This window comes from Callorhinus ursinus, unplaced genomic scaffold, assembly GCF_003265705.2.
Source record: "Callorhinus ursinus isolate GAN/ISIS: 27379988/994484 unplaced genomic scaffold, GSC_fseal_2.0 scaffold2, whole genome shotgun sequence".
Classification (NCBI taxonomy): Eukaryota; Metazoa; Chordata; class Mammalia; order Carnivora; family Otariidae; genus Callorhinus; species Callorhinus ursinus.
In genome coordinates, this window is record NW_027397064.1 from 8,423,752 (window position 1) to 8,446,989 (window position 23,238).

Genomic DNA, 23,238 nt, shown 5'->3' on the forward strand with positions numbered 1-23,238 from the left:
GCGAACACTAGCTTGTGAGCCTCCAGGCCTGGGAGCCCCACAGCGGCCCCTAGCTTTGGGTTCTTCGAGCCTCCTGCAGCCCCTGGCAGATCTCGGAAGGCACGAGGGATGGGGGCCTTGTGCTTACCCTCCTTACCCAGGTACAGGCACCCTAGTCCTCTGCCCAGCATGCCATCCCTCACCACGTCCATTTTTGGACCTTAGTCCAGACATTTCCAGGGCCCCAATCTAAATTCTCTCTCCTCTCCCCTTCTTCCCTCATCAGTCCTGTTTTATTTTCTCCCTAACATTCATCACCACCTGACCCAGTACCCCTTCACGTATATTCTGGGTCAATGACCGGCGTCCCAACTCCAATGAAAGCTCAGGGGGGAGGGGGAACATTCTCCTGCCTTCTGTTCTGCGCCGCTGTATCCCTCAGCACCCGGTATAGGGCTGGAGCATAATAGCTGCTCAGTTAACTCGACCTGGAAGCATGAATGGAAAGTCTGTGGCGCAGCACAGCGCCTGGCAGGTCACAAGGAAAGCCCCCGAGCTCCAGGCCCGGCCCTCCCCAGCCAGCCTGACCCCTCTCCCGGACCCCATCCGGCCCGGGGCTCCCGCGGGGGGAGGGGTCGGCCAGGGCCGCCGCCGGGGGCTCGCGGGCCCGGGCGGAGCTGCGCAGTCCTCTCGCAGCTGCGCCAGGACAGCCGGCGCGCGGCCGTGCCCACAAGTTGCCGGCAGCCGAGCGCGGCGCCGCCTCCTCTGCTCGCGGCCCCCAGCGCCCACCCCGCGGCGGCGGCCGGTCCCGGACGCACCTCCAGCGGACACCGACCCCAGATGTAAAGCGGGACCGCAGCCCCTCGCCCTCCGGCGCGATCCAGAGTCTCGCCAGCGTCTCCTCTGCCAAACCCTGGGCTGGAAGATGTGGCAGCCGGCCACCGAGCGCCTGCAGGTAAGGGGCACCCGCACGGCCCGGGGGCCAGCCTGGAGGAGGAGGTGCCCCGGCCGGAGGAGCGGAGGGGGGGCGCCTCTGCCCACTTGGCGGCGATTTACCCAGAGCGGTCGTGTGAGACGCCTGGGTAAGAACAAGATGCTGTCAACTTACCCCAGCGCCGGGCACCCGACGGGGGCGAGAGGGGTGATAAATTGACAAATGCACCGCTTTGGGCGTTACAACTTTTGGCTTCGGGTGTTTGTGTGCGTGTTGATAGATAAAAGGTCGCACTTTCTGACCAGCAATTTTAGATTGCTTTCCACTGACACAATTTACTGGTCTGGGGTTGGGGTTTTTGCATCCAGATTTTTTTTTTTTTTCTTCTTTTTTGTCTCCAGGAAAGACAGAGCAAATGATGTGTGAAAGCATCCATTTGCCAGTATAATTTGGAAATATCAAACTTGTTTTGGCTTGGCCATGATATGCATTTTATTTTATTTCATTTTTTCCTATTTGTTGGTGCTCTCCTTTCATCTTCCCTGAACTTCAGCTCCCCCATATATTTTGGAAATCAGAAGTTAAGTTCAGCCAGGAATACTTACGCTCTTGGGTCATCCCATCAAAAGTTTTTCAGTGCGGTCTACTGAAATGACAGACTGCCTTTTTAATTTGGATTCTGAAGTTGGGGTGTTGGGAAGGGGGTCAAAATGAAAAAGAGGGCTGTTTACGGAAAGGAGTTCCTCCAGTGACAGTTGGGACCCTAGAATTGCCCAGACTGCAAGGTTTGATGACTGCCTTTTGCTCACAAATATTCTCAAGAGAGAGGGCAGCTACTCTGCCAGATAAAATCCACTGAATCCTGCAGTGAAACTTTTGGCAGACTCAGAGCCACATTGTTTCGTAGTAAACTCTGAAGAAGCGTTTAAGTGGTAAAATATAGCACCATTGGAGGCTGAGTGGGTCTGAAGTCTTAGAACAGTGGAGGCCAGGAGCCCTGGCTGGCTTGGGAGTTTTCTCAATGAAAATTCAAAGCTCCCAAATGCAGAATGCAGACTGTCCCTTAGATGTTGGGAGAGGCTAACCTTTGCCTGAGAGTTCTCATATTGAGGGTCAACTTGCAGAGGGCATTGCATTTAGCAGAAACAGATGCCCCCCACCCCATCCCTTTCTAAGCCTCCCTGGGGCCTGTGGATTTGTGGGGAGTGGGTTCATATTAACAGAACCTGAGACACTAGGCCAGTCCCCCAGGGTCTCAAACAGACTAAACAAGAAAAGGGACTTTTAGCCTTGGGAACAAGGTGGTGGGTGACCAACCTCTAACCTCCTCATCCTACTAAGAGAGTATCACATCGAGCTCTGAATGACTGACCAGAGGTCAGTGAATGTATTTTGGCAGTAACACCAGTTACCAGTTGTGCATTTGAATCCCCCCTTCGGTTCAGGGCATGGCTTCTATTCTAAAGGAAGGGGTGACTGAATGGGGTGGAAGGTCCCCCCATTCAAGTGAGGAGGGTAGCTCTTAGAAGTCCTTAGAGAGATGAGGCCAGAGTTCCTGGAAGTGGCTTTTCTGGCCTGGGGCTCTGTGCCTCTGCAAAGTTTGTGGATTTTGTCTCTTGAAGTTATTTCTACCGGCCTGTTTCATTTAAGGACTCCTGTGTGCTCCGGAGCACGTGACCCTTGGCAGGCAAGAGCTCTGGCTTGCGTTCCGCATGGCAATCGTTCCTTTACTAGAAATGTCCTCCTGGCTCTTCTGTGAAATGTACACATGTGCGTTTGGCACGAGTCTGGTTTATTACAGTTTGCGCTTGCAATGCATTTATTTCATTTTGAAGTGTCATGTTAAAAGAGCCGGGGTTTGAGCTTTTGAAAGCTCAGGTAAACATGTCTTATCACTGAGGAAGATCAAATCCCTGTTGGAAGGTTCTTCCCAACACCAGGTTCAACTTCATGCTTCCCCAATTTAAATTAGTCAACAAGCCCGGTTCTCTTTTAAAGGTCCGGCTCAAGCCTTGCGATTGTAGAAGTGAGCCAAATGGAGAAAAAAAAAATCTTCATAGTCGTGGCTTCTTTCCAAATAGCAGCTCGACTCTTTTTTCAAAACACACAATTTGTGTGCTTTTACTTTTTGTTTCTGGGGGAGGGAGTTGTTGAGGGTGAGGTGGTGAGTGAACTGCGTATAATAATATTTTATTTACATTCCTTGTGGTTATGTTTGTCACGGTCTCTGTTTGCTGTCTGGGATTTTTTCTTCTCCTAGTTGCCCTCAAGGCACCACCATATAGGAACGTTGGTTTCCGATTCCTTAGTGAATGGGATACTTTATCTTGCCCCGATTCTGTGGCCAAGGAGATGGTGATGAATAATTGTGTTCAATGGGGAGATAAATGATAAGTCCCACTCGTGAATGAAGTTACAGCCCCACCCTTCCTACACAAATTCTAACCTTCTCCTACAACCTCATTAATTTTTTTTTCTTCATTAATTTTTAATGTAAGACTTCAATTTAGATGAGCTGGAGTGCAGAAAATCCTTCAAGGAAGCATTCCCAGAGCTTCCTAAGAGGACTAAGGGCTCAGGAACCAATTTATTGTGCAAATACCTAGAAACAGAAGAGGCGAGGGAAGAATAGAATGACATCTTTTCTTAATTGATTTTATGAGCTAGATGTTGCCTCTTCAAAGGCTCTGTGGTCCTGGGAGTGTGGCAGAATCTTGCTCAGGCCAGACAGTCACTCTTTAGCTAATTTGGGGCTGGCAACCAGCCTTTTTTGCTCAGGAAATGACATCTTTGATCGGGTTTGATTATCACTATCAGTACTCACTTCTTTGCCAAACAAAATGATGCTGATGTTTCCCGATTTGAGGTGTAGCTGCTTGACCCAAATCCAGCATGGGCGAAGCGACCTGTTGCCCCAAACAGGGCTGAGCTGGATCATTTCTCATTCAGTCACACACCCCGCGGCAAGTTCATCTGCTCCCCTGAATGTTAAAACTTCTGTTGCATCCCACTCGAGCCCTGGCTGGGAGCTTCTGCCATTAAAAATATAATAGGATCAAAAGGGATGTGAAGATTTAAATTACCACCCCAACTTTTAAAAATGAATAAATATGAGTTCTTCCCTCTTCACCTTCTGTACTACACAGTGGACTTTTTTTTCTTGGAGGGACTCGGGAGAGTTATAAATTTTTAAAGAAGCAGATTTGAAACAGGTTCTTCTCAGAAAAATAAAGGGGACTTTTCAGTAGAACAAGGCTATGTATTGTTTTTTTAACATAGAGATGAGATTATTTCTGGCCTCGATATTTTAAAATTTGCATGAATTTCCCAATTGTCTTAAATCTCGGGCAGAGGAGACTCTGTTAGAATCGACAGACTCATCCATAGAGGAGTGAGGAGACGTTAGCCATAGAAACGTGTATTTCCCCAGAGCATATGTCTTCAGTGAGCTTCCAGATACATTTTTTTGCAGGCCAGGAAAGGAGGAGAGCAAAAGAAAAATGAATGGAGGCAGAGTTTGAGACAAAGGAGGCCAACAGATCCTTGCCTGAGGTGTAGTTCTTACAAGGATGGAGTGGAACGTGATAGTAGGAAGGTGTATGAGAAGCAGGTTCTAGCAAATTCTAATTATGGAGTCAGTATGTAACTGTTTTCTCACGAGGCTTCTTTTTTTTTTAAGGTTTATTTATTTGAGGGAGAGGGAGGGAGAGAGAGAGAGAGAGAGAGAGAGAATTAACAGGAGAGGCAGAGGGAGAGAATCTCAAGCAGACTCTGTGCTGAGCACAGAGCCTCAATGCTTGGCTCGAACTCACAACCCTGAGATCATGACCTGAACCCAAACCAAGAGTCAGAGATGTAACCGACTGCACCACCTAGGTGCTCCTTATGAGACATTCTTTAGAGGTTCCAATTTAATCATTTGCCTGTCTTCCCTGAGGTTGAAATTTTTCCGTGGCAGATCCAGAAAATGCAGAACTTCTATCCATAAAGCTGGCTTTTGGCTTCTCAGCCTGGATCATTCTCTGCCCTCACCACTTTCCTTTTTATTCTCATTTTGTTCAGTGACCGAGCATCAGCACCTACAAAACGGGGTGAAATGAGGGAGGGTAGGGAGAATACAAGATCCTGCTTTCTTTGGTTTCTGGTGAAACTTTGGGCTGGCAAAAAGGTCCAAGTAAATAAAACTTAAGTTTTACTGGAGATAAAACTTTGGAGATTCTAGGTAAGAGTACTTGGTCCCCCAGGATTACCTTGTCCTTTCTCTGCCCAGCCTTAGCTGGTAGATTTCACCTTCACTAGGCCTGGGGATTGTTCTAGACTTTTTTCTCTATTATTATGCCCCTTTCACTTTTCCCCTGAGAAGTGACGGAAGAACCCTTTAGAATGTGAGCTGGAGACCAGCTGGACGTTAGACCGGACCCACCGGGCAGAGAGAAGACTTTGGCAGATATGACACTCTCCAGGCTGACCAAATTGACAAAAGGAACACAGATTAAGGATGGTAATGACAGCAGTCCGTTTCTATGGAGCACATACTGTGTGTGTGGCACTGTGCTAAGGAGTTTTATTTGAGTTATCTAGTTCATTTATCTGCCATAGCCACTTTTATCACCATTTTATAGTAGAAAAAAAAAACAACCTGAAAGCCAAAGACGTGAAATGATTTGGTCAAGGTTGGACAGCTAGAAATGAGCGGAGCTGGAATCAGAACCAGGTGGTCTGGCTTCAGAACTTACTTCTTAACCACTTCTCTAGTGCAAAAGGATAAGACGATGCTATCCACATGCTGGGGCTCTTGTTACTAAGAGCTAGAATTATAGCAGTGGTGGTCCCAGTGGCTCAGAGGCGGCTTTCATCTTTCTTGTGGCAGCCATATGAGCCATATGGTTGCTTGTGCCAACAAGGGCTACCCTCTTTGGGTGGCTCACACCTTTGGGGGAAGTAAGCTGCTATGTCATACTTTAGCTGAAATTTCTGATTGCCATCACTGGACCTTTCTCTGAGTTTGTCAGCGAAATCTCCACCAAGTGACTTGCAAAATGTCAGCCTTGGAAACACCTCTGCCCCCTGGTTACCCATTGCCTAATTGGGCTGTTTAATGTTGACTGTACTGGGTTATCTTGGGGTGTTAGGCAACTTTTGCATTTTGTTTGATGTTCCAGATTGGCTCTCTCCTCCCCCCTCTGCCCCTTCGCAGTGACTCCCATCCTACTATGTAAATTAATCCTGTAAATTGGGTCCTGGAAGAGTCAGTCCCAGACAGACTGGGGAATCAGGCTCCGTTCCACAGGGCTGTTCAACTCCACAAATAGCGAATAGTGGCAATGCAGGGAGTTGTCCGTCAGTGGTCAGCAAATAAAAGTAGTCCAGAAACGCTCAGTAACACTGCAGTGTGCTTCACGCAGCCCTCCCCTCCCCCGGAGCCCAAATCTCAACGGAGGCTTTGTTTAAGTACAGCACGAAGAAATAGTTGAGGTCGTTGTCCAAAGACTTCCTTGAGTCTAGTGGAATTAGTTCCTATCATTTTATGTTAACTTAAAAAGGAGTTTTGATCCCCGTTTAGCTGCCAACCAGTGATACAACGTCAGGGTATTCCCCAGGTCCAAACCCTCAGGCCAAGAACTGGAAGACGACAGTGTCAGGAATCAGACACAGACTGGCTTCATGCCTTTGGCCTGTTTCAGTGCTTCCGAAGTCTCAGGGGAGCTCTTTCCCCTAACGCTGGTGCCACTTGGGGTACTCATCTTGCTGAGGTCTTCTCTCCCAGGCCTGAAGGCCCGGAGCTCCTTCCTCTTCCCTCAGGGGCTGCCACTGAGGTCTTGCTTTGATAAGGGAGGTTCCAATAGGAACCGCCCCCCCAAATATATGCTGAAGTCCTAACCCCGCTACCTGGGAATGTTGCCTTGTTTGAAAATAGGGTCTGTGTGGACGTAATCGAGTCGAGTCACTCTAGATTAGGGGAGCCCTAAATCCAGTGACAGGTGTCCTTCTAAGGAGAGATTTGAAGGCACAGAGGAGGTACAGGAAGGAAAGCCTTGGGAAGACCGAGGCAGAGAATGGAGTTAGGCTTCCACAAGCCAAGGAATGCCAGGCGTTGCTGGCAACCACCAGAAGCTAGAAGAAAGAATCAAGGGAGGGTTCTTCCTTTGAGCCTTTGCAGGGAGCATGACCCTGCGGCATCTTGATTTGGGACTTTCAGCCTCCAGAACTATGAGAGAACCCATTTCTATTGTTTTAAGCCACCCCGTCTGTGGTAATTGGTTACAGCAGCCCTAGTAAACTTAATGCACTCATGAAACCATATTGCTTTTGACCGCGTTCTCTGTATTTCTGGAAGCCTAAGTATGCCTGACTCTCATAAACTGGGACAAAATGAACGTGTCTCTATAGTGTGCTCATTTTATACTGAGTGTGTGAATTTATTTACAGTGGATTCAGAGAAAATGAAAACAGACATTATAAAACAACTAAATTACTGCTTCTTTCTCCCTCATCTGCTTCTGGTCAACATCCCAGGAATGGCGGCAAACGGGTTTTGTGTTGCTAAAGGGAGCGCCTCCGGAAACTACAGTAAATGTGCTTCAAGAGGCAGTTAACTTTGGTCATTAAAATTATGGGATGTGAAAGATAGTTTGCTTTAAGGAGGATCTCGACGATACTTTCTCAGGCAGGCGGAGGCCAAGGGAAGGTTAGGGTTTTATCTTCAAAACAGTCCAGGTTGTCAGAGTCTCTGCAGGGTCTCTGGGTAACAGGCCCACTGGTGACTGACTCTCCCCAGCAGGGACAAGGGGGGGTTGACTTTAGATTCTATTCAGGGCGGCCCCAGATGATGGTCTGGATGATTATTTGCATCTGGTTGGATACTCTGGGTTGTTTCCGTGTTTCACTTAACGGTGTAAATTATCTTAAAGAAGAACCTCTTTCTACTGCGGAACTCACTTTGAAGACCCAAAGTAAATGTCGCGAGGAGTCACCCTTGCTTTCCTGGGCCAGGCTGGTGTTCTCCACGCAGTGGCCTCGGTGGCTCAGATGGCAAGGAGCGCAAGGAGCCCGAGTCCACGCGGGGCTGCCCTGGGGTCGGCGGGTCTTCGGGTGAAGAGCCTCTCCGAGTTTTCACTGCCATTTCTCCTTTCATTCTCTTCCTTGGGAAGGAGTGAATGCGGCACGCGGGCCCCGGGCAGGGAGAGCAGAGCTGTTGGGAGGAAGAGGCTCCTTGACTGGCATCCTTCTGTGGGAACCGACCCGTTCTGATCCCTTTGTGCGGGTCCTGTCCTCGCAGCTTCTTCGTGATTGTGGCTCTGAGGACAAACCCACAGATGGCGTCGCCCCGTCTGCCCACCGCCTGCTTTGATGCCTTTCTGTCAGGAACCATTGGCTTTTCCCCAGGTGTGGGTGATGTCCTGGGTCCGAGCCACCCGTGGTGGGGGGTCATGGAGCCCGCGTCTCCTTTCAGAGTGTGCTGGGGGGCAGGGGGGATTGTCCCCGGGGCCGCGGGGGCCCTGCTGCTGGTGGGTAGCTGGTTTGTGTCGGGCCTAAGTTCTCTGTAGCTTAGTGCGTTCTCTCCCCAGCGCTGCCATCACAAAGCACCGCAGGCTGGGCGTCCTCGGCACCAGCAGATTCGGAGGCCGCGAGTCTGAAACCAAGCCGACGGGCTGGGTTGGTTTCTTCGGAGGCTGTGAGGGAGGGTCTGTTCCCTGCCCCCCTTCTCGCTTCTGGTGGGTTTCTGGAAATCTTAGCTATCCCCTGGCTTGTGGCCACACTGCCGGTCTGCACGCGGCCTTCTCCCTGGGTGTGTCTTTTTAGAAGGACACCAGCCATCTTGGATCAGGGGCCCACCCTCCTCTGGCCCCATCCCACCTTGGCTAATGACATCGGCAATGAGCCTGTTTCTAAGAAAGGTCACATCCTGAGGTATTGGGGTTTAGGACTTCAGCATATGAATTTTTGGAGAGACACAATTCAGTCCGTAACACTTAACTTTAGAATTTTCTTTTGCGTACTTGAACCAAGCACCAAAAAAAAAAAAAAAAAAAAAAGCAGTGGGAATTTTTTTTTCCAAATGGTTGTACGGATGTCAAATGGAATGGCTTATCTGCTTCATGTCATGGCTACGATTTTATACCTAATTTGATTGAAAAATTACAAAATAATAGCTGCTTAGGATAACAAGGTAACAGATCAGACATCTGGGAAGTATGTTCAGTTAATAAGCTTGTCCCTTTCTCTCTTCCCCATTCTACTCATGAAGGAAACTCATACGATCTGTCTGGTCGTGATTTTTCCACAACTTAGTCCAGGTTTGTGCAAACATATACAAATATATAGAGGCAAATTTAGGTCTTTCTCATATATTTCAATAATATAATCATACTATATATGTATTACTATGCATTTGTTTTTTCACTTTATAAAGTGTTTCCTAGGTAGCCTCTTTTCTTCAGTACAGTGGGCCACCCCTTCTCCATGATTCTTTCTGTGGTTTCAATTACTTGCAGTCAACTACAGTCCAGAAACACATGATCCTTCTTCTGACAGATCATTGGAAGGTCAGTAGTAGTCAAAGGTTACGTGACAATGCCTACATCCTTCACCTTATTACAAGAAGAAAGATGAGTACAGTATAATAAGATATTTTGAGGGACAGACAGAGACCACATTCACTGAACTTCTATGACAGTATAGTGTTATGATTGTTCTGTTTTATTATCAGTTATTGTTAATCTCGTACTGTGCCTAACTAAATTAAAATTTATCACAGGTATGTATGAATAGGAAAAAACAGCATACGTAGGGTGTGCTACTATTTGTGGTTTCAGACATCCACCGGGGGTCTTGGATCGTATTTCCCATGGATAAAGGGGGGGGACTACTCTAACGTAGCTCCAACTCATTCCTTTTAGTATCTGCATAGAATTTGCGGTAGAGTTGGCCCACAATTTATTCAGTCCTTCCTCTATCAAGGTGTATCTGGGGCATGTCTGTGTTCTTTTGTTGTTCTCCTGCCTGTAGATAATACTGTTATAACTCCCTAGGCAGGCCTTTATGTACTTACACTTGTATTTCTTTAGACAGGAATTGTTACATCTAGGGGTATGCATGTTTTATGTTTTAGCAGCTGTTAATGAAGGCCTTCTGTGAGAATTCCACTTTTTGATCAGAAGTGTGTACAATTCTAGCAGAGGTGTGAAGAACACAGTTTCCTGGAGAAAGGAGAGCTTTTTCAGCAAACGATGCTGGAACAATGGGATATCCCCATGCAAAACAACCAACTCCAAACTTTAATCTTTACTTCATACATCTGGCATACAAAAACAAAATTCATCACAGGCCTAAATGCAAAACCTTAAAACCATGGAACTTCCAGACAAAGACAGTAGAAAATCTTTGTAACTTTTTATACATCAGCATAAACATTCCTAACATCAAGGCAATAACCAGGTCTATTACACCCCGAAGTTTCTTTGGATCGGGCCAAGATTTCTTAGAACAATAACAAAAACATGATTGATAAAATTTGATTAAATGGGGCTTTATCAAAATGAAAACCTTCTGCTCTTTAAGCGATTTTGACAAGAGAATCAATAGGTAAGACACAGACTGGGAGAAAATACTTGCAAATCATATATCTGTAAGAAAGGACTTGCATCCAGGATATTGAAAGGACTCTCAAAGCTCAATAGTAAGAAGATAAACAACCCAGTTAAAAAAAAATAAACCAAACAATTTGAGTGAAGAAGTTATACGGACAAGAAATAAGCACACAAGGCTATTGAACATCATGAATCATGGAGAAAATGCAAATTAAAACCACAGTGAGATATCACTGCATAACTCTAGAAGAGCTCAAATTAAAGAAATTTCAACCACACCGTGCACTGGCAAGGATGTGGATGAACTAGAACTCTTACTGCTGGTGGGATGTAAGGTGGTAGAAGGCAGATCAGTGGATCTGAGGATCGGATGCGAGGAAAGAATTTGAAAAGGGCTTGAGTAAATGGGGGTGATGGATGTGTTCAACATCTTGATTATGGTGATGGCTTCACGGGCTTATATATATGTCAAAACTTTGGAAATTACGTAGCGTATTATGTGTCGGCTATATCTCTGTAAAACTGTTTAAAAAAGGGTATGTGAAGGAGTCACTGTATGCCAGGCACAGTGTTAGGTGTTGGGGGAACTAAGTAATAGCATGGTTCCTGCCCTCACTTCTGTGAATTTTCTGTAGCTTTCACGTTCTTTTAACTGGAAACTAAAATTCTAACCTAGCATATAAATAACAAACTCTGTTTTTTTCTTAGAGTTCCATTCACTCCTTTTAAAGCATTTCTTTATTTAGTCCTTGAAATGACATGTTTCATCAGTGTCAGTTTGCCTGAAGGTTCTAAGGGAAACTAGTAGTTGAGCAAAAGAAGAAATCCCACCCAAAGTGTGGACGGCTCAAGTTGGTGCTTCGTTGTTCCTTCTCTCATTTAGGATGGACCCTTTCTTGTTCTTGCTCCTGGTGGTTTGTTTCTCACCTCTTTCCAATCTGCACAGATGGTTTAGTCCGCTGAGGCCTCGTTGGCCCTTTTCCCAGCACCTGGCTCTGACCTTAGTGGCCAGTAGACTCAGGAGATTGTGCTGTTGAATGGGTGAATTTCCAGGGTTGTGGCCCCATGGCTGGCTGGACCACCATCTTGATATTCCTCCTCCTGCAATAGAAAACAGAATACATCATGCAAAACCATGAATGGGTCTTGATTCCAGTTTCTGAATGTGATGTGCCTAGCAGATGTAGGGTCTGGATTTCTTATGAAATAATTCTTCTCATGAGTATGGCAACTCAAAGCTTTAGCTAGCACATAGTGACTTTATCAATGGCCATTGAACCTTAGTGGAATGCTACTGAGAAGCATTCACAAAAATGTTAATCTAGTTTAAAAACATTTGTTTTCTCCTCAAGGAGGAAAATTTAAGGCACTTGACTCAATCCCTTTTAAAGTAAAGGACAAGGAGAGCAAGAATTTGCTCAATAAATATCTGAGGAGACCATGTGGCATATTGTCCAGCTGAGGTCCTGTTGAGGTGATGGGGACAGTATTAATAATACATTGACATAGCAGGCATAAACCAGAGTCCCCTGGCAAACCAGGCTGTGTGGTCACCCCCAAAAATGGCAGGTAACATGTGAGACTTCTGTTCCTAACTCTGTCACTCTGGGAGTGAAGGAAAGAAATGAAATACATGGAGGTGTGAGGGACAGCAGAAGGGCAGGAAAGCCAGGGAGAGGAGAGATTGGGGGGGTGGGGGTAAAGAATGTGCATAAAAAAGAGGACGAAGTGGACAGGTGAAGGAAGTCACACACGCGCTCAGCACCATCCCTGGCACGTATGCATGCTCCCCAAAATGTAGCTGTCGGTCACATGTTCCATGCAGCTGTTGGCCTATGGAAACATTATTCTTTTGAGCAAGGGCATCCGATGTTCACACCTGCTCAGTGGTGCTGAATGCTTTGGTGGATTTCTGGCTCTTTTGGAAAACTAAGGTTTTTCAGATGAAGACTAGGAAACTTTGAGGGGGAAAAACAAAGAAGATCCAAAGCCAAAGGGTGGGCGGCTTGGGGGAAATGGGAGGAGTTGAGAGAATATTTCTTTAGGCTACGAATCTGGTTACCTGTGACCTACATAGGCTGTTGAAGAGGGGAACGACTATGGGGTTTTTAATCGGGTACCCATGGATATAAATCTTGGCTGCCTCACTTATTAGAAGTTACCTCAGGGCCTCTGATTTGCATTTTTTTTTCAACTTTAAAATGGGGGTAATAACATTTAGCCCTTGACTACTCGTTGAGGTATGGACTACAAAGAGCTTAGCGTGGTAACTGACAATTACTGGGAGTCGCTAAATACTAATTCCTTCCCCGCATTTCAGTTCCAAAGGGTGAACTAGGAATAGTCGTGTAGCATCTTAGGACTAGGTGGATAATAGGATTTTGGTGTTTCTCAAAGTGTGTTCCATGGAGCATGAGTTTAGCGAGCTACTCACATGGGTCTTGCCACAGAGGGTTCAGTCTTTAGTTTTTGGGAAGCAGTGGGTGAAATGAAGTGAGTCTGTTTTACTGCAGGACTTCTTGTAGCCTTTGAGATGCCAGTGCCCCGTGAATTTCCACATGAGGGGAGAAGAGAAGCCAGCCCTTTGTGAAGAAGCATCCTGCAGTCCAGAGTGCTTTAATACAGACCTTGAACTTCTTTAAGTTGACAAACTGTGGGCCTGAGGCTTGGCTCTAGCTTACAAAAATATTTCCTTTGGCACCTTCAGTGTCTATAAAAACTTGACAAATTAGTTTCCAGGGTTGAAAAATTAGAGGAGTTTATAAGGAAATCTGGACTTTCTGATTCTCTTAGAAAATGGGAGGTTCAAGCCACAGTGGGTTCTGACATAGTGACCACCAGCCGGCGCTGTTCTGTGTGGACGGGGAAGTGGCCTCCAGCTTGTCCCAGGCCTTATAGATCAGGTGTCACTAAGTCCCATAAGCTGATGGGCCTGGGACATTTGGGTTGGGGACCCTGGTCCAGATCAGCTCCTTCATGTGGCTGGTGGGAAAACTAAATTCAAAGTTCATGTAGTCCTTGGAATCAGGATGAGGTTCTTGGTCTTCTGACTTTTAAAAACCAAGGCAATAGAAGATTGTGTGATTATGTTTATTTGCTTAACATCATTCATTGCTCTGCAGGCACAACTCCGGCAGCCCATCCGCAGGTGCCTGGTAGCCAGCTCTTCTCCCCTCTTTCTAGGGAGCTGTGTGTCAGAATTTGTGTGATTGGAGCAAGGACTCACCATTGCCCTTTCTCTTCAGGGCACACAGAAGCATGGGAACTACAAGTGGCCTTGTGCTTGCCACGTGCTGATCTTGAGCACAGGGTAAGGCTTCCAGGCACAAGTGGGAGGCTTCTCTGACTTTTCACTAAATCCACACCACCGTTTCCTGCATAGCCTATGCCAGGCAGGTGGAAATTTCTCATTGTTATAATATTGACTCATTTGGGGGCATTTTTACTGCCAAACATTGGCACAGATTGCTTCCAAAAGGGGGAAATTTAGAGGATGGAGAGTAGTTTTTAATTTAATGGCTTTCAGCATTTTCCTCGCAGATTATCAGCCTAGGAAGAAATGCTCAGATGTTATTTCAGGAAACTTAAACTGAAAGACATCTTCAATGGTGGCAATACCTTCATATTTAAGAATCCCTGATTCCACCAAACGAACAAACAAAAACAACATAAAACAAACAAACAAAAAACCAGACCAAAAAGCCAACACCAAACCACTCAAAACCATGCTGTAGATGTTTTCTGGTCCTCTTGGGAGTAGATCTGCAGCTTCACTTACCTTCCCAGATATGCTGCCAGTCTTGCCCATTCCTGCAGAATTATGGGATCTGATTATTTTTAGCGTTATAAGTACATGGAGTTAACCAGAAAGTGGCTGTACACCAATGAGTTAGATCTCTCACTCTCAACCAACCTATTTGGTTCCTGAAGGCACGAACATTGTGTACATCCTGGTTCCTCTGAGTTAGACTGTCTAGTCAGGTTGGAGACGGTTTCCTATTGCTCCTCCATTGGACCGCCTTCCAATGAAAGTTTATGACTGTATTAATAACTATTCTGAAAATTACTGCACACTATAATCAGACTCAGAGTTGGGTTATTACTTATCTGTCTTTCCTTCTTATCTAGTCTAATCTAAACTGTTTTCCTACAGCACCTTTTGTTTTTATTTATTTATTTTTTTGAGAGAGAGTGAGAGGAAGGGAGTGCGAGCAGTGGAAGGGCAGGGGGAGAGGGAGAGATAGAATCTTAAGCAGACTCCATGCTGAGGCTCATCTCAGGGGCTTGATCTTAGGACTCTGAGATCATGACTGGAGCCGAAATCAAGAGTTGAACACCTAACTGACCGAGCCACCCAGGTGCCCATCTCCAGCACCTTTTAAAACCAGAAATTCATCTGAAATAGTTTCTGCTACACAGAGTTAACTCTGCCATAACAGAAAGGGGAAGAGATAATGCTTGCTGCAGAACATAAAGCTCTTGGCCAATCTAAAAACTCAGAAAATATAGTTACGTATTAGATCCTTATATAGTTCTGGAAAGATAGGTTTTTGGTTAGTAAAGAAAGAAATTCAAATGCTTTTGAAGTACTTTTCAGTAAAAGATAGAAATACCACTGACACATTAAAACAAGACTGAAATAAAACCCTTCAAATACCAGTCATATAATGAAGGATTTAGTTGTACCAGAAAACCGAGGATAGCTACTATAACTGAGCCTGAAGCCTCCAGCTCTGAGCTTCCCAGCAGCCTAAGTTAGAAGAGAAACATGATGAATTACCTCGCTCTCATTATCTGATCGAAGACTCTCCATCAACTCATCTGGAGCCCCAGCTGTTTTCCTAAATTGAAGACCATAGAAGTTACCATATGGTTCTTTATATGGGACATCGTAGCACAGACTCTTGGGTGATAATATTAATTGTAGTTTTTGACAAAGACGTCTCTGGAAGTTGAAAAAAAATAAACAATGAAGTAGGAATGCTAAGACTGTTATCCAATGTAGCGGTTGAAGTGGACATCTGTGGGTTTTTCCTGCCCAACTTCGTTTCCCATCTTCTGGTAACAGCGCCCTGATCTCACCTTTGGGAATTATTTTCCCTCTCCCGTGTGTGGGGGACTCCATGTACTTCAAGGAGGGGGACTGTCAGTGCGCCCTCCTCTAGCTCTGGCATCCTGCTATCTACGTTAATCGGACACTTTCTCCCAAAATTGGGATCCCGAGCAGGGTGGCAAAAAGGCTGGAAATCACCAAAACTGATTATTCTGCCCACCTAGATCTGTGGTGCTGCTGCATAGACCCCAGGAGCTTCTTGATCCCCATCCTTCCTGAGCTTGGTCCTTCCGTATCTCCTTTCAATCTGGTATCACTCTGATAATTAATTTTTTTCTGCTCCAGTGAGCTGGAGTTGGTGTCTACTGCTTGCAACCCCTGCAAACTCTGATTGCAAACCCTGATTGGTATACAGGAAGAATTTTCCTTGAACCCAGTGGTGTTCAGCCTTCAAATTCTGTGTCCTGAGACGTTCTGTGTGGAGCAGAGCTGGTGTGCGGAGAAAAGCGAGACAGCCATGCTTGAAGGGTCTCCGAGATACCAGCCAGAAGGTCGTGGACACACACCTGTCCTTCCTTATGTGTACCCTTTCCTTGTCAAAAGTGTGCTTGCTCCACTGGGATATGAAGAAAGGGTGCAGACATTTCTCTGCCTGGAATTTTTCTTGCACATAGCCTTACTTTAATAAGTGCCACTGAACAAAGAGAATTCTCATTATCCGCTAGTCCTGGCCTGCAGCGTCCGTGTTCTGGCCCATCGCTGGAGAATGATTTTTGTCCTTGTTGTTTATAAGGGTGTGGCCTGGCTATTGGCATCTGCTATAAATCTTAAGGTTTTTATAACTTGGGATATCGCTCTCACCTTTCTGCCAAATCTATGTACTGAAAAAGCGGCCTATCATTTTAAGTAATGATGCTCTTATGACGTCCAAAACAAATAAAGTAATTTTGGTCCACATTATAAAATGAATCCCTGTTGTCTCTGAGTCTGGGGTAGAAATGGTGTCAGGGATGCAAACAGCTGTTTTGGCCAAAATACCCAAAAAGATCCAGTCTCAGGCTGAGTCTCAGTTCTCGAGAAACATTTGTAGTTGTTGGTGAAAAATGTGAATGGCTCCGTAAGTTCACTCTAGGACAATGTGGGCTCTTTAGCCCAGAAAGTTAAATACGTCCAACTTTGGCAGCCCTGACCTTCTGGGTAGAGAATGTAGTTCACTAGTCTTCAAGACCTGCTTTGCCACTTTGATTTAAGACAAGGCGGAAGTCTTCAAAACAAAGCTCTCAGAATCCAGGGAAGTCTATCTGGCATCAGTTAGCTTGGGCACCGCCCCCCCCCCCCCCCCCCCTCTCCACCCCACCCCCTTGTCTTTTCTCTAGGAGCTTGATGCTTTGTAGAAAATGAATGGCTTTGCAAAAGTGCAAATTTGGGAGAGTGTTGTACAACCAAAGAAAATTCAAATTAGTGTTCCCCCTGTGGGAATCCTCTTGGGGAAATTGAAATTATACTTAGATATTCACGTATAGAGTACAGCCAATATCTGTTTCAGGATGTTGACAGACTGATACAGCTCGGTGGCTTTCTGGAAGTAAGGTGGGCTAGAGAAGGAAGAATACAGAATCTAAAAAATCGTACTAATTGGTGTTTCCTTCTCTCTGTTGTGTTAATGGTAAATAGCCCAGACTCGGTGCTGATCTCTTTACTCCTTGGCCCAGAGAACTGGCGTTTTTCTTCATAATGTAATTTACCGCCCCTGTTGGACAGAGGCTAGCCCGTGAGATGTGTGTGTGCTCTGAACGGGGGGACATGTGTGCTGGCAGGGTCCCTCGGAGCAGGGCAAGCGTTCAGCAGAAACTTGGAGGAAGTCTTTTGGAAATAAAACCTAATTTGCAGGGATCTCTACCCGTAAGGTAGACTGTGCTCTGCGATTTGGGGCCATATCTGTGTTTTCTCCCTTCTGCGTGGACTCTCTCCCTTTCTTGCTCTTCTCCTTCTGCTTTCCTCACGACTAATAGGAGTGAAGCTCTTTCCACTCCTGCATTTCTCTGAGCTCCCTTGCTCACTGCTGTGTCTTTCAGACATTTTTTATAGCTCTTCCAGGGGGCGATGGCTACCTCTCCCTTCTCCTGTCTTCCTTTTCAGCGGCTACACGCTCTTTGGTGGGCTGGAAGGCACAGCTAAATTGGACAAAAACAAGTTTGATCATCGCTTCAAAGCCACTGTTTTTTGGGGGATTTTTTTTTTTTAATTCTTTCCTTCTCACTTTTCTTTTTATTTTGGCTTAGGGCTAAGAGCACATGATCTTTGCCTTAGATGGTCATCAAAACTCATTTTTTGGGTTGTAGATGAAGAGGGCAAATGGGTTCATTTTGATCCATGGCCTGGAAGAAATTGATAGACCGTTGATTGCTTGTAAAATGCACTTTAAAAAGTCTTTCTTGGAGCTTAACAGATGCCTGCTTTCGTTATGTTAAGAAACTGATGCTATTTATCTATTTTATTTCAATCATTGGCCCCTCTAAATAGGAAATTTAACTTTGATTTGAAACTATTAATGCCTGCTGGTAAATAAGAAAGTGCGTGATAGAGCAAATTATTTTTCGTCTCTTGCATTTCTTATGGGCATCTCAGACTCGGGAATTTTTATGTAGCATAACAATTTCATAAGTGTTAACATGTTTTTTTAAACTTCGTATTATAAATAGGAGCAGAAGCCTGCCTCAGAAATTTAAAACTAGATTAAAGTTGGCCAGAGCAGAAGGCAAAGTCATGGCTCTGTTACAACTCACATCTTGGGGTTTTGGGTAGTCTACTGACAATGCAGTAGATTCACATAAAATGCTCTTATTATGGATTAATACTTTTTGACCTATGGATCTTGGAACTTGAGAGGGTCATGGAATTTTTTTTAAGACATCTGGGGCGCCTGGGTGGCTCAGTCGGTTAAGTGCCTTCGGCTCAGGTCATGATCTCTGGGTCCTGGGATTGAGCCCCGTGTGGGTCTCCTTGCTCAGCGGGGAGCCTGCTTCTCCCTCCCCCTCTGCTCTCCACCCCCTCCCCCGTGCTCTCTTTCTCTCTCTCTCAGATAAATAAAATCTTAAAAAAAAAATCTATGAACCCTATGTGCATTTCCTATAGACCAAAAATGTATACCTTGCAAATATATTAAGTACTTTTCAAACCTCGTGTGCTTTATTGAAAGAAATATTTATTTAAAATAATTATTGATTCATAGTGACTTTTGGACTTTCTGCATATTTGCAAGTACTGAGTATCAAAGTTTTATATGTGGGTCAACATCATTGTGGGCTTAAAAGGGACTGTGGTGTTTGAAAGAGGTGGGGGCTGTAGATTTGATTAATGCTGATTATAGGGGTGGGGTAAAAACACACTGACTTTGGTGGATTTGTCAGGATGCTTCCCCTCATGTCCCTGTCTCACAGGCTTTACTTTCAGCAAATGTTATGGATCTTTTATTTTTAGGTGAGGAGCCAAACTGAATTATAAGGTGGGTCTCAAGAAGTGGTTCCTGTGCTCAAGAAGGTTTCAGTCAGTTAAATATAAAGTAGATTGTTGTTGTCATGGAGGAGACTTCCATCCCAAGACTGTGGAGGGCAAAAGAGGAGAGCCTTTGTCATCTGTCCCCTTTTATTGCAAACCCAAAAGCTTCCCTTCAAGTCCTACCCAGGGGAATGCTGACATCTCAGGGATGAGGACTATGTGTGACCATATATTGGTTGGGAGAGCAGATTTTTTTAAAGATTTTATTTATTTATTTGAGAGAGAACACGAGTGTGTGGGGGGGAGTGGGAGAGGGAGAAGCAGACTCCCCGCTGAGCAGGGGGCCCAACGTGGGGCTCAATCCCAGGACCCTGAGATCATGACCTGAGCCAAAGGCAGACGCTTAACGACTAAGCCATCCAGGCGCCCCGAGAGCAGATATTGTAATTGACACAGTTCTCTGACATGAGCCATCAGTTGATGTTGGTCCCACATGATCTCAGATGGTTTTCCAGCCCATCTTTTAATAAGAGCATGTTGTGCAATGGCATGTGTTGAAAATTGCCAGGATTACTAAGAAAGGGAGACTTTCTTTGTGATTAAAATAAAAATCTCATCTAAGTGTTCAGAAGTTTAGAATTTTTATGTTTGTTTGGACAGATGCTATTTGGCTAATTTCTTATTTGGGAAAATGTTATTTAGTTGATACTGCTTGTTCTTTCTTCTCCTCTTTCTGCAGTCTTTTGCACATTGGATGTGAGAAGATTGTATGGAACGAGGCCAAATGAACAAAAATGTTAGTGATTAGGCAGATTTCCTTTCCTCCCGTCTGTGGCCAGTGTTTGCAAAGATCTGTCCTATCAGATCCTGAAGAGTTGCTCTGATGCTTGGGTTCAAAGTCAGGTACCATCTTCATCTCTCTACACCTTTTAGTGCATCCTGGACCATTTCCCACATTTTGTGTGTTTTTATGTTCGATGCCTTTACTAATGTTTCCTTAGTTTGAAATATCCTTCATCACTTGTATGCTCTGCCAAGGGGATTGTTCTCCTCCCGTAGCAGATGAAACTACCCTTCTTCTGCCTTAACTCCCAAGTGCAGTGAATCATACCTTTTTTCTAAGTGTCCACAGTTCTTACAATGCAGTCATCCTGCTTAGCTCCTTCTAGTTTTTCTTTTTATTAGAATTACTTGTGGACTTCCATGTCCTAGAAGCCTCTAAGCCCTAGGGGCTGGGGACTGGGTCTTTATTCTTCCTTGTATGTCCTCTGCACCTGGCATAATATGTGGGATATAAAGCTAGGAGCACAATGCAAGCCCAATGAACATATTTATTTCTGTAGTGTTCAGTAAATTAATGATATTTTATAATGTATTTGCCATCTCTTAATTTCTTTGGAAGGAAAGGAGAGAGAGGTAGTATGGCGTACATGTCATTATAAATCAGTGAGGATGATTAGTGAAGTTTGACTTTTGCATAAGGTGGAGGGGTGGTGGGGGGTTGGAGGGAGGGGGAGAGAGAAACACTTGTATTTGTCTTTTTTTTTTTTTTTTAAAGATTTTACTTATTTATTTGAGAGAGAGAGAAACAGCATGAGAGGGGAAAGGTCAGAGGGATAAGCAGGCTCCCCGCTGAGCCGGGAGCCCGACGTGGGACTCGATCCCAGGACTCCGGGATCACGGCCCGAGCCGAAAGCAGTCGCTCAACCAACTGAGCCACCCAGGCGCCCTGTATTTGTCTTTAGAGCCAACTTTAAATGGGGAAGCACACAATTCTATGAATCTGTATTAAGTTCTTTAGAATATATCCTGGATCTCCTTGACATTTAAGTCAAAATATCATACATTGTATTTATCTTGTAGCTAAGTTATTACCTGCTTAACTGTAGGAATATTATCTGTTATATTTAATTTCAGTAATACAAGAGATGTCAACACTCAGAGCTATTCATAAAAACAATAATTAATTAAAATATAAAATGTAGAATCTGTTTTCTTTAGGGTTACATCTGTTTCTTGGTAATGGTTGAGTTTTAGAGGGGAGAAACGTTTAGGTTGCTTTTCCTTATGTAAGATGAAATGATCTCTAGTTGAGCATCTTCAAGAAACTTAGAGGCGTCCAGGATCGCTAAACACATTATTTGTTGTGCCCTAAAGCAAGGAAATTCTAAAAAAAAAAAAAAAAAAAAAAAAAAAAAAAAAGAGAGAGAGAAAGAAAGAAAGAAAAAGATTATTTCAAAAGGAAACAGAAGCCAGCTTGATTTCCATTGACCAAATGGCGTACACACTGACCCTCAAAATAAATAATAGCTGTTGTGGATTATAGCCCATTGAATAAAATAAGAATCTATGAGGCTATTCTGATACAAACTGATACAAATAAATAGGTGAGGAGGGAAAGCTCTTCATTATTACACAGTGTCAACTAATGAATAAGGCAAGAATGATGGAGCTAGAAGCTCACCATTTTGCAATGATCATACTGATTGGTTCAGGCAAGAATCACTAGAGAACACTAAAACCGGTGGGTGGATGTTTGATTTGGAACAGGATATTCACATAATCTCAAAGTATGTCTTCACAAATGATCAATTGAAGAAAGGGAAAATTGCAGCTTTTCAGTGAAGAAATCAAGTGGGCATCACCTTAAACAAATAATCAAAGTTGGCATCACCCAAGTTGGGCAAACCATTATCGGGTGTCTCCTGATATGGTGCGCTGGGCAGTACCGCTTGAATGGTATTCCTGTTTGGGGAGCATGCACTCTACCAAATAACTGGCTTGTGCTCTTAAAAAATTTCAATGCCAAGAAAGACAAAGGCCAAGACACTGTTCCAGACGGGACAACCAAGTGCAGTGCATGATCTTGAATTGGATTCTCGGCCAGGAAAAGAATTGCTCTAAAGGACTTCATTGACATGGTTGGTGACATACTTTCACGCCAGTTATGCAAGAGAGTGTTCTTGTTCTTGAGAAACATGTAACTGAACATTTTGGGTGTGAAGGTGGGGGGTGACATCTGTAGTCTGTATCCTCGTCTCAAATGCATGTGAGAGAAGGAGGGGGGAGAAAGGGGGAGGGAGAGAGGGGAGGAGGGAGAGGGTGCGGAGGCAGGGAGTGAGGGTTGGAGGGAGGAGGGAGGGAGGAGGGGGGAAGGGAGAGATGGGGGTGGGGAGGAAGGGGAAAGGAGAAGGGACATGGGAGAAAATGAAGGCATGAGAGCAAGAACATATTGTAAAGGAAACGTCCAGTGTTGATGGTTGGCCGATCTGGTAAAGGGTACAACCATTCTTGCTATGTCTGGGTAAATCTGAGATTATTTCAGAATAAAATGCTAACCAAAAACACGGTACATAGACGTGTTTGCAAAGGCCATTTCTCCTGGTTTGGGGGATAGTGGTCCCTGAACTGTCTGAAGCCTGAGGGCAGGGGCTGTTCTGTTCTGTTCTGTTCCTCCCCACACACCCAGTGCAGAGCCCAGTGCCTGGCAAGAGGCTGCAGTCTGTAAATATTTGTTTGATGGACACATGGCTGGCACAGCCCTGAAGTCTCTCGAGCTCTGGAATATTTATCTTTGCACAATTGCAAATGCCAATTGGGAGTGCCTATTTTTATGATTTTCAGGTTCCCTTGCAGCTAGTTAATAGCCACATAACAAGTTCGTGGTAGCCAGTGGGATGTCAACAGGAGTCTGAAAGGGAGGGTACCTGCTTCTCTGCCCCTTCTTGCTCTTTTCTGGTGGGAATGTGAATGTAATGGTTGAAGGTTAGACCATCTTGGGGGAGACCCTGTGCTAAGGACAGGGTACAGAGGGATAGGCAGCTGGGACCTGGATGTCTGGGAGCTGCCACACCAGCCTCTGGCTGCTTATCCCAAACTTCATTTATGTGAGAGAGAAATAAATATCTGTCTTCTTTAAACTGCTGCTATTTTGCTGTTTCATTCATTCACAACTGAAGCTAATCCTACAGGATACACTGTGTTCTCTAAGAGTCCTCACTCTTGAATTTCTGTTCCTCTGTGGAGCTTTGTATTCAGTTTGTCACGTATATACACATTGATGTAGAAATTCTCTGGCCCTTTTTTTTTTTTTTTTTTTTTTTTTCTTTTTCTTTCTGTTTTCCCAGGGTAGAAGTTTTCTTATTCTGAGCGGGATTCTGTTTCTGTCCTTGAGCTGGTGTGTT

General features: G+C 44.9%; 1 protein-coding gene across 1 annotated transcript in view; it reads left to right on the forward strand.

The window, feature by feature from the left end:
- The first annotated feature begins 637 nt into the window (after positions 1 to 637).
- PID1 (phosphotyrosine interaction domain containing 1) overlaps positions 638 to 23,238 on the forward strand; it is a 214,374-nt gene continuing 191,773 nt past the window's right edge. Inside the window, exon 1 of the mRNA XM_025890388.2 lies at positions 638 to 934. Coding sequence (XP_025746173.1) covers positions 905 to 934 — 30 coding nt within the window. The 5' untranslated portion in view covers positions 638 to 904. The remainder of the gene's footprint in view (positions 935 to 23,238) is intronic.